At 35.0% G+C, this 11,345-nt stretch overlaps 1 protein-coding gene across 1 annotated transcript; it reads right to left on the bottom strand.

Annotated features, from left to right (window-relative positions):
* Window positions 1–502: 502 nt before the first annotated feature.
* On the bottom strand, window positions 503–2,407 carry LOC113272881. Its single transcript, XM_026522671.1, has 4 exons — window positions 2,234–2,407; window positions 1,180–1,697; window positions 917–1,084; window positions 503–614 (listed from the first exon to the last, which is right to left on the bottom strand). The coding sequence occupies exons 1-4, from the start codon at window positions 2,405–2,407 to the stop codon at window positions 503–505; spliced, it is 972 nt and encodes a 323-aa protein (XP_026378456.1).
* Between the last annotated feature and the right edge of the window lie 8,938 nt (window positions 2,408–11,345).

The raw sequence follows: 11,345 nt of genomic DNA, 5'->3' as shown, positions 1-11,345 counted from the left end.
AAAAGAGTATATATTGCCTACACTTTAAAGAAATAATATGATATCTGCATAAAAATATAATATCGACTCAGTGTAGAGTATATATTGCCTAACTGAAGCGTATATCGAAATTGTAAAAATATCTCTATCTAAAAGCCAACTTCAAATAAACATGACGAATAAACAAAACATCATGGTTAGGGAGGAATGAAGGTGCAGGTTTCTTTGTTATGATGAATAAACAAAACATCATGGGTAAGGAGGAATGAAGGTGCAGGTTGCTTTGTTGTGGTGAGTCTTTTTTTCCACACTTGGAGCACGTAACTGACTTCTTACTAAGCTCGCGTGCACTTTTTATATGGATTCCCTTTGGTCGTCCAAGTGGAGCTCTTGGATTAGGAGGTAGAATGGTATCTTTTTCAGTATACTCATCGGGCCTGTCATAATTGGGGATAGGTCTGATGGAAAGTGAGTATAATTCACGATACGTAGAAACTTTGAAGTATGGGTGGATATAATCCATTTAATTGTCGCCTTTTGCAGATATCGCATCTGTGGCATGTGAACATGGAAAACCATACACACTCCATCTTTGACAGGTGAAAGTCATCCTCTTCAGATCAACACAGTGAGACCTGCATAGCATAAAATAATAATCAAACTGACAAATCTAAACAAAAAGTATAGCAAAATTAAGTGGTATTAATGAACTGTATAGCTTATATGCACTGTGGGAGCATACTAAAAAATCTCCATTTGTACTGGATATTATAGCTTGTGTAAATTGTAGGATAATAGACTATACAAGGCAAAACTTATTGTCATTACTGAAATTATATTCAAACAATATAGCTTTTCTGCGCTAATAATGTGTACCATGTTTATCTTATTGCCACATTGAATATATTATGTACTAATTAAGAAACATAAAACTGACCTCGGAGAATGCACTTCGTATATGTTGTGATCAGACTGACTAACATTACAGACTCGACCCATTTGGATATGTTCTTCGAGCAAAGCTTCATAAGTAGGAGTGAGTTTTTCAGGGTCCATCAAAAAGCTTTCTTCGCGCCTCTTTGACATTAGATCCATAATGTGTCGCCTGGAAAAAAAAGAAAAAAGAAAAACTATTTTACCAAAAAACAATCAAAAAAGTAAACAACTTCTTGAAACTATTAAAAAGATTGAAGCAGAAACCTGATTGTGTCAACAAGGGGACAGGCAGGAAACTTCCTTTCATCTCGAACCCAATTATTAAATGACTCGGCTACACTTGAAGATGTCTGGACAAACCTACAACCAGGTAAAAATGCACTACTCCAGTGTTTCGGGGGAATATTACGTAAATAGGTTGCAACCCAAGCCCTTCCCATGATTTTCATTTCCCCGAGTGCTTCTTCGTACCTTGCTGGAGCAAGGGCATACATAGCCTTCTTATAACTGGCCACAACCTCATTATACTTCTCATCAAATTTTTTGATGGACATGTTTTTCTTGAGGTGGTAGTAACAGTAGTTGTGATGAGAATTAGGAAAAACCGCAGGAATAGCTCGTAATAGACCTTCGTAGCGATCAGAAAAAAAGGTGATTGCACGACTATCAACAAATTTCTCAAGATTCTTCATAAACCAGTGCCGACATTCAATAGTCTCTCCCGAAACCAAAGCATATGTCAAAGGATAACAACCTACTAAAGAGCAAACAATATACATAAGCTACACTGTCCCAAAAAATATAAAACCAGAAACATGAAAAAACAAAAAGTAGAGGAATAAAAGCAAAACAAAAACAGTATATTGATCCTATACTATCTAGATATAACTTGGAGAAAAAAAAAAGTCAGAAGCACAAAATGAAAAAAGTATAGAAAACTTGCCTTGTTCGCCATTAAAACAAGTCGCAGCCATCAAACCTCCTTTGAACGGCCCAGTCAAAAAAGTTGCATCAACAAAAATCATTGACTTATACAATTAATATCCTTCAATACATGCACCGAAAGAAATAAACAACTTCTCGAATCTGTTATCCGCATCATTGCAGTCGAAATCAATGTAAGACCCCGGATTAGTTTCCTTAAATGCATTTACCCACCAAACCAAATCAGTATACGAATTAACGTCATTCCCAAAAAGCCGTTGGTGTGACAATTCCAAGCCATGATACGTACTATGGTACTTTAAATTCACCCCCCAATATCAACTTTGAGGTAGTCTTTAATTACGCGAATCTTGATAAGTGGATTATGCCTCACCTTATTATGAATAAGGTGGTTAATAAGTTTCTTTGTTAAAGGAGGGCTCCTCAACTTTAACCCAACACCACATGTATGCCTTCCAACATACTTTTTGATCTTAAAAACATAAAGTGAAGAATCTATAGCAACTGCATGGATCATCCATGAACAACCAACCTTGCTACACTTCATTATGTACCTCGCTGAATCATTCTTTACCTTCTTAACTTTGTACCCAGTCTTCGCGCAGTATTTCTGTCATGCTAGTCTTACAGAATCCACACCACCACACAACAACTTATTAGGATCATCAAACACAAATTCTCATCCATCGGAAATAAGCGGCTTTACAACCTCGTTACCCTCTGTTTCATAACTTTCTCTGGAACTTATAATCAGTTTTGATTGCTTGTCCACATGAACAAAATTAGACGAACTTGATGCACCGCTAGAAAGAGCATCAACGTGCAACTCAAAGTAAGACGATTTCTAGAAATGATGCAATGCAGCAAGCCCACGAAGATTTACATCAACCAGCACATGGAATTTCAAACTATTATCAATATAATTGATAACAATATTTGAAGGAGTCAACATCCTCCATTCATTGCAGATGCAAAACTTCAAATCATCAATAATAGAAGCGAATGTAACAAGATAAGGAATGTTATAGTGCTTGAAGTAGACATATGCATAGCACATAATATTTGGAATATCACCAGAAGTAGACATATTAAACCTGTGAAAAAATATAACCCCCATCAATCAACAAGATAGTAAAGAAGTAAACCTAGTCGCATTGCTAAATAAAGGAGTACTTGGAACATACACTGTTGAGTCTATATGCATTATGCAGTGTAGTATCATGTATATTCATTTTACCATCATTGGAATCATTTTATTTTCAAGATTATAATGTACATGCATGTAGCATCATTGGAATCATTTTATATTCAAGAGTATAGCCTAAATGCATTGTAGCATCATAGAAAAGAAAAAGACAACACAAATAAATAAAATATATTCACTTCTATCAAAGAGTATAGCTTATGTGCACCATTAGATCATACACAAAAAGGAACAAAACAAACAAGTGAAAATATCCACATGCTATAACCTCTAATGAACAAGAGTGTATCTTATATGGACCGTTAGATTATATACGAAAGTGGAAGAAAAAAAACACTACCGAACTTCAATTAAAGAGTATACCTAATATGCACTATCAATTCACAACCAAAACAATAAAAAAAAATACACTAGTTAAAACTGATAGTGAACAATATAGGCTAGATGCACTATCAGATCATAGGCAAAAATAAATGAAAACAACAATAACAAACCTGGAAATATGATATAACCGCTTAACCCGTCTTTTATTCAAAACTGTCACTTTTTGGATGTATCTATAACGTTTGACAGTTAAGGGATTAAGTCTTTTGAACATGATTTTTATTCGTGGATATAAATTCTAAATTCCCCTTGTTCTACCATTCATTTTTTTCTTGCTTTGTGAAAGTACTTTTGCAGGTAAATTAATAGTTTTGTACCAAAAGTTAACCAGTAATTTCTGTGCAAATTCTGTCTGTATCTCAAAAGTTAATCCTTCTTTATGTTTCTCAATAGTTTTTGAGTTTTCAACTTCACATTCAATATTATAACTTGCCTATAAAATTCAGTGGTGTTTTATTGCATTCTCCGCTCTTTCACTTGGTGCAACAAGTGCCACTGCTCGCACAATCACATGATTATTAAAGACTGATGCTAATTATAGCGGAGGATACCATACCATTCTATATATGACAAAAAGATAAAAACTGATCATTACTGTCAGATCACTGATGTGGTTTTGAAGTGGTAAGTAAAGTTCGTTCAACTCGGGCTTGTAAAGGTTTGATTTAAGACTTAAAAATATAAATAAAAGAAATATTCACAAGGTTATCACAAATATCGAGAGATTACAGAGACTCAAGATTTCACTATTAATCACAATCAATTGGTTCATATAATGACTCATAACAATTTTAGCTTTTTTGTTGACTCTTTTCTTTGCCTAAATTAGACTCACAAGAATGGTGTATCAAAAGCTCTTACGTCTAAGCATACACCATCAAACGAAATCACAACTAATTAGTAAAAATCATAAATTAATTAAAATAAGTGCAAAAAGTCATAAAGAATCAATTATAGTTACCAAAAAATTGTGATAAGACTTCCTCCGTCATCCCAGTGTTGGGGTTTATCTCTTCATGCTCAAAACACACTCAAAAGATTTTTCCATTGCTCAAAAGGTGTTTACAAAGGTGAAGAGACTCAAAAGGAATAAAACAATTCAATCGCAACGTTTATATGCGTTGCAGAGCGACTGTTACAAGGAAAACCGAAAGAATAAGACTGCTGCAAATAGGATTGTCTTCTCTGTCGTAGTTTCGCGACTGTCTTCGTCAGTACATTGTTCTTCGTCCCTTCTTCTTCAGCATGAGCAGAGAACTTCTCTGCAATTTTTGTTCTTCGTTCCTGAGCCTCTACTAACTGCCCCCAACTCTCGACAACCCTTCTATGACTTCCCAGGACTCCTTTTATACACCACAGGCCGATTGAATATCAAGAAATCTCCGGGTAATTCTTTATTTTTCTTCCACCTCAAGTCTCGGGATTTTCTTTCCCTACCAAGCTTCTCTTTGCGTCTCCGCTCTGACTTTTTCCTACTCCTTCCAATATTATATAGACTTAAATATAGCAGAGATTATTTTATCCCAAAAAACTTCATGCAACTGCCAAATATACTTCCACAAAATCCCGAGGACCTCCCTTTTTCTGCTTAACTCCAGTCCAACGAAAATCTTCTTTTACAGTCAATCCAAGTCACATACCTTCCTTGTTTAGAAGAAACAGGGTTAAAAAAATCCAGAGTACGAGAGAAATCCGGACCAAGACTCTTCAAAACCAAATCAAAATATGCAGTTGATATCTCTCCCATGTTTCGTTGAAAGTCCGTGTAGCTTCCTTTTTTTATCGAATCTCAAACCCATATTAATGTGCTACGTTGACAGGGCCCAAAAAAATCAAATCCGTGAGAAAGTACGAGTATATCTCACTCAAATCATGTTCAGCAAACTTCGCGGAAGAGAGAAATTGTCCCGCCTTTTCTCTTCTTTTGAACGGTGAAGATGGGTTGCCCTTATCTGCCTGCCGGGTGTCTTTAACACTTGGGGTGTCCTGGGGTGTAAATAGCAAGTGGGTGTCCCTTAGTAATTTAGGTACCCCTTATCCAAATGAGGGGTTCCTTCAGTGATTTTCTCCCACGAGCACAAATATCCCTTTTCGAGCCAATTTCGTCACAAAAACTCATTTCTCCGAAAACATCTACAAAGACATAGAAAAACGAAATAAGTACAAAATCGAGCACTAACAATATATACAATTGAGATCAAAATAGACACATAAATATGTCTATCAATCACTCAAACAATGGCCACACACACAGACACCCTGTCAATTCCAGCATCCGCCTTTATCAATCATGCACAATCGCTCCTTATATCCAATCAGATATAGAACAAATTTTAGATAGCTATTATAAATTACTTTCAAGAAGTCACCGACGTTCCATTAGTAAGAACCAAACTTGACGTATATGTTTCCCACCAAATAATTGCTTTCAATTCCGAGCCTGGAAAAACTTACTTGTTACTCCTCGGTAAATCCATTGGTGCTGACATAAGCTTCTGAAGAATTGAATCATGCGTCCAACTTCTATGGTTTCAAATCCTCATATATGTAAGAATTTTGATTCTTTCCTCAACTTCAAACAAAGGATAATCAACAATCCGTAGCTATTTTTTGGTATTCAAAGTTGACGCGATTGATTTGGAAGTTGATACTACATCTTCATCATGATAGCTACTCCAATTGTTTCTAAAATATAGGCTTGTTTGGTTTTGCACAGATATTAAGCAAACTAATCATTGTAGCCATTTTTCATACTTTTTTCTAATTTGTCCTTGGTCACATTCATTTGATATTAGAGAAAAAAAGAGAGAGAAGTGGTCCCATTTTGTGATAAGATATATATAAAAAATGAGAGAAATGTGGTCCCTCCATGGGTAGATTAGTAAACTCAAAAAATTTGACTTTTGATTTATGGAAATCAATCTATCTTCTCGACATACCCGAATAAGGAAAACCAAAGTACCAAACCTATCTTTGATAAACAGAGGGAGTATGTCTTTATGCATTGTTTGCATATCTTCCTTCAATTTCTCCAAAATGCTTCCTTATGGATTTGATTATGTTTTTGATGTTTTTGTCCTTCTATCGACATTGGGATCTAGTGGTGGAACCTCGTGACCCTTGGTTCGAAGACCTTCCATCCATCATATGAAACCTTGTATTACTATCTTTTGTCTTCGATACCAACTTGTTCAAACTAGATGCAAACATGATAAATAAACAATAACTACACTAGAAAAATAACCTAAGTAAATATTATGCAATATAAAAATTTAAGTTTATTATTGTTTTAGGAAAACTTTTATATCATTACACTCAAGATGATCTCTAACCCTATGTTTCGTATCTCCCCACTTCTGAATTATCTTTCTAATATTTTTTCCACCCTACAAGTACTGAGTAGAACTTTATTTACAGGTTTGAACTCCTATAACTAGCAACTTGGTAATTATTTTATATCTAAAGGTCTGTTGATTGGACCATACCTAAAATTGGATCATTCTCGGACGGGTAAAACAAATTTTGGTGGCGAACATTATTGATTATGGAAAACAATTAGTATTATCCATTCAAACTCCATTATTGGTATTATGTTTCCTCACCAACTAGTTGAAGACTTGGATCTTTTTTCATTTATAATTCTCTAACACAATATGGAGTGCTACTTATCCCACAACTATGCCCAAGGTTCAACGACATAACAATTTGCTTAGCTGAATCTTTTTTTGGAATAAACCTATTAGCCTATACATTCACCACTCATAATGCACATCTTCCTCATATCATAAACATATTGTAGGACTATTTGGAAAGTCAGATATCAGTGCCTTTTTCATTTCACACCCTTAAATCCAAATCATGTCATTCAATCTATTTTGTGTTATGCATATGCTAACCACTTAAACCTAATATAACCTGATATTTCTTATATGAATTTTATATAAAATACGCATAGGTTTCCACCTTCAACATACTTTACTGAAGTTAACTTAGATGTGTCTCTTTTGGATTTTAACGGTTTGCAAGATGGGCTCGGTCTTAAGACAAGCTAATAGTCAGTTTCTGGAAGCAAAAGCTTCTCTCACTTGTGATTCATCTCTTTATCAAGCTGAAGATTATGCTATGTGGTTATCTGTTCTTTGGGTTCATAAGCTCAAGTTGCATAAAGTTGTGTCTGAAACTAACAAAAAAGCTTCGTCTCTAGCTATTACATAATCCGATCTTCTTTTTGTTGGCAGAATTATCCTATGATGAATCTATTAGAGCATAGCTCGGTTGAACCCACCAAGCGTTGATATGTCAAGTTTGGTTGTCGTATTTTAGTGAATCAAAACTCATGTTAAGAGTCGCTTGATTATGTACTAGAGTCAACTTCGTATAGGTTAGCTTAAAAGTATTAGGATATGAGACATTACAAGTATTGCGAAGTCTTGAAAATGTGAAGAAGCAAGGAGCTACAACGACAACAATTATCCTTCCACTTGAGGTTAGTGATATTTGAGTTGAACTGTTTCATTCCCTAACGTATCTTTTAAGTCGTGCATATTGAAAACAAAACTGCGAAGCATATTTGAACTCTAGATAGACATAGTATTAAGGAATAAAATACGAGGTTTATTGCTTAAGCATTAAACTTTGTAGATAAAACATCGCCATAATCATTTGAATGCTATTGTGATTATGTATGGGTATGAGGTGAGGATTTCATCCCAGGGAACAATGTTTTACATGTGTTCTAAGGAAGTAAGTTCATAAACTTGTTTGTGAACTGAAAAGGAAATTTCCAGGTGTTATTTGTTTTGTTATTCATTGCTTATCTTATGAACAACCGATATGTGTTATTGAGTATAACCGCTCATAACTTGTTTGTGTTCTTGGTAGAACTATTCACAAAGGCATGACTTTTATTAGTGAAACTGATCTTAAGTAATCACCCGAGATGGTATGATCGGGTTTGTATTTTGTCTGACCAAATTTGGGAAAGGGGAAACGATCCTAGTAAGAGGTGCAGTACATCACAAAGGGGAACCGATCCTTATATGGGGTGCAATAAGGTTTATAGCAGAAAGGGGAACCGATCCTATGGACATGTGCAACACATATAAGTTCGATACCATATATATGTAGGGAACCTATCCTAGTACCTAGTCAACCAAATTTTTGGAAAGCTAGTGTGACTATGCACAATACTCACATGGAGGTAGAACCGAAACTTGTTTTGGTAGAACCGTTAAAACCATGACTGTGATTGAATGTTTGTTTGATCAATCACATAGTTCTTGAAAGTCAGATGAACCAATTCTAAACTTGTATGGAAGTGTGGAAAATCGGTTTCAAGGTTGTAAGTGTGAAAGAGAACTTACAAAGTAAGGACGTCGACATACTTTGAACACGTGATGTGAATGTTTATTTCTTTAATTGTTCAAAGTTATTCCTTAATAGCTAAAGGAAGAAAATCCCAAGATCGAAATATAAGTAAGTTAAGAATCTTTTAATTAAGTTTATTAATTTCATTTTGTAGGGAAATATAAGAATTAGTAATGTGCATTTACTAATTAGATTTTCAGAGAGATTTCAATCATTATTTTTGGACAGAGCATTTCCAGGAATTATGGAAACCGAATTTGTGCTTTAATGAATATCTTGAGAATATTTTCGGTTTTGGAAATTCCTTGGTGTCCAAACTTCCTTGTCAATAAATTCTTGAAGTTTGCCTTTCTAGCAAACTAATCCTTCGTAACAACATACTTCCTCTTTGTTGTTGTTACTGGTGTAGCCGCCTATTCGGAGAGCAGAGTAACCTAATTAGGCGAAATCTCTTACGACCGCTCAGTTTAAAGTCTTCCTTGGTATTGAGAAGCTCTAGCGTGTACCGTTGGTGGGAAACTATATAATTGCGGTTTATCTTTTGTTTTCATTGATTTGATTGACTAACGGTGGTTGAAATCTGATTGCACCTAGTTTTTTTATGCTTGAGAATCTTCTCTTCTGATATAAGATTCACTAAAACTAGTTCAAAGTTTCGACATAGATCTTTAGACTATTGTTAGTTCTAAAGACGATTTCGTGTGCACAATACTTGTTTCGGTAAAAGAGGATCCAATTAATAATCGGTTTATCCTTTTGGTAGATTGGATTGGTTAATTGAGTAGATCGGCATCAACACAATTCTTTGGATTAAGAGTGTTGCTGGCTTAATCTTAAACGATTACTTCGGTAATTGAGCATAAGATAGATCTAAGGACCCGACGAAGGAGTTTATGTTGAGATAAACAGAAGAGCCTTTGTCCAACTCATATCACTTGGTTGAAGAGAGTTGATACCAAACAGATTTTTTATTCCTTTACTGTTTGGAATACGAACCAAAGGAATTGATCCAAGTACGTGACTTATTTATAAGTCGGAGGCGTGGGAATACAGACGGAACTAGGTGAACTATAGGTTTAGTTGCTTGGTCTCAACTATACGAAGTTGGTGTAATTTTGTGTAGCGGCTTATTCCTGAGAGTATTCAATTCTGGACAAGGTCCCGTGGTTTTTCTGCATTTGACGTTTCCTCGTTAACAAAATCTTGTGGTGTCATTTACTTTATATTTTAGCATTATAATTGTTTTATTATAATTAAAGTAAATTACACAAACGTTAATTCCTATTTACTTGATAAGTGAATCCTATTGTGTTTGGTTAAGTCCGAACCTTTTTATCAAGTAACATACTTCGTTGTTGTATTGTCTCGATCTTGTATCCATAGAAGATCACACGAAGTGTGAACCGATTAGTTGTATTGTCTCGACTCAGTCCATAGACAATCACTTTCGGAGAAAGGACTTATAGGTAGGAAAAGTTTTAGCTTGAGGTATATTTGGGTACCCTCCCATTTTCAATTGGTAACAGAGCAGGAAAACACGAAAAGATCTAACAATCCGTGTTTAGTGCGATCCAACCTATAAGAAATCAGTCAAAGTAAGATTAATCGAAAGAGAAAATTATTGAAAGACTCATTTAACGTGTCGCAAGAGGTAGTTAAACCACCTTCAGAATCAGAGGTTACAAACTCTAAGTTGGAAGAGATTCGTGAACACTTGTTGTCTAAAGAAATTCTCTTAAGTGTGTCTAATGAGAAAATAAAGGAACTTATGGTTACTTTACAATTAAAGACTACTGAATGTGAAAGGCATCGTCTAGACTACGAAAAATTGAGGGAAGATACTTCTCAACAAATTCAGGGTCTTAAAGAAAAAGAAAACGCTAGTCTCTCTCAAGCAAAACTGTTAAAAAGGGAGCGTGGTGTTGCTCTTGAAAAAATTCAGTTGTTGGAAGTGAAACTTGTTGAATCTAATGCAAGGATTAACTCTCAACAAAAGAGTTTTGAAGAGAAAGAAGGTGTATATCTCTCACGAGAAAAACGCTTTGAGGTTGATATATCCAGTGCTCTTGATAAAATCAAGATGTTGGAAGAATAAAGTTTGGAACTAAAAAAATCTAATGAAAGCTCAAACAAGTTAACCTCAATGTTAAAGCAAGTAGAATTTATCGTGATGCACGAGGATTGGGCTACATGGGAATAGATGCTTCAAATATTAGCAAAAAGGTAAAATTTGTTAAAGCTACAAATTCTTCTCAACCAGAGGCTTCCACTGATGACAAAGATGCTCATATTTCTTGTAAAGAAGAAAAGTCTATCAAGCCTAAGAATAGTGTTCAACCAGCAGTAATCAAAGAAAGCATTTCTACTAATGCGAAGAAAGCAACAACGTTGAACAAAGATAAGAAGAAGAAGAAAACTCGCCGAGCTCCAATGGAAGAGGATCCACAAAAAGGTAACATTAAAAATCATACTTCGTATATTTATACTAAGCTTTGTTATTATTGTGGTAATAAAGGACACTTGCAATGGG

Source organism: Papaver somniferum, chromosome 4 (genome assembly GCF_003573695.1).
Source record: "Papaver somniferum cultivar HN1 chromosome 4, ASM357369v1, whole genome shotgun sequence".
Taxonomy (NCBI): Eukaryota; Viridiplantae; Streptophyta; class Magnoliopsida; order Ranunculales; family Papaveraceae; genus Papaver; species Papaver somniferum.
Note: the sequence above shows the minus strand (reverse complement) of the source record. Positions and strands in the feature narration are given on the sequence as shown.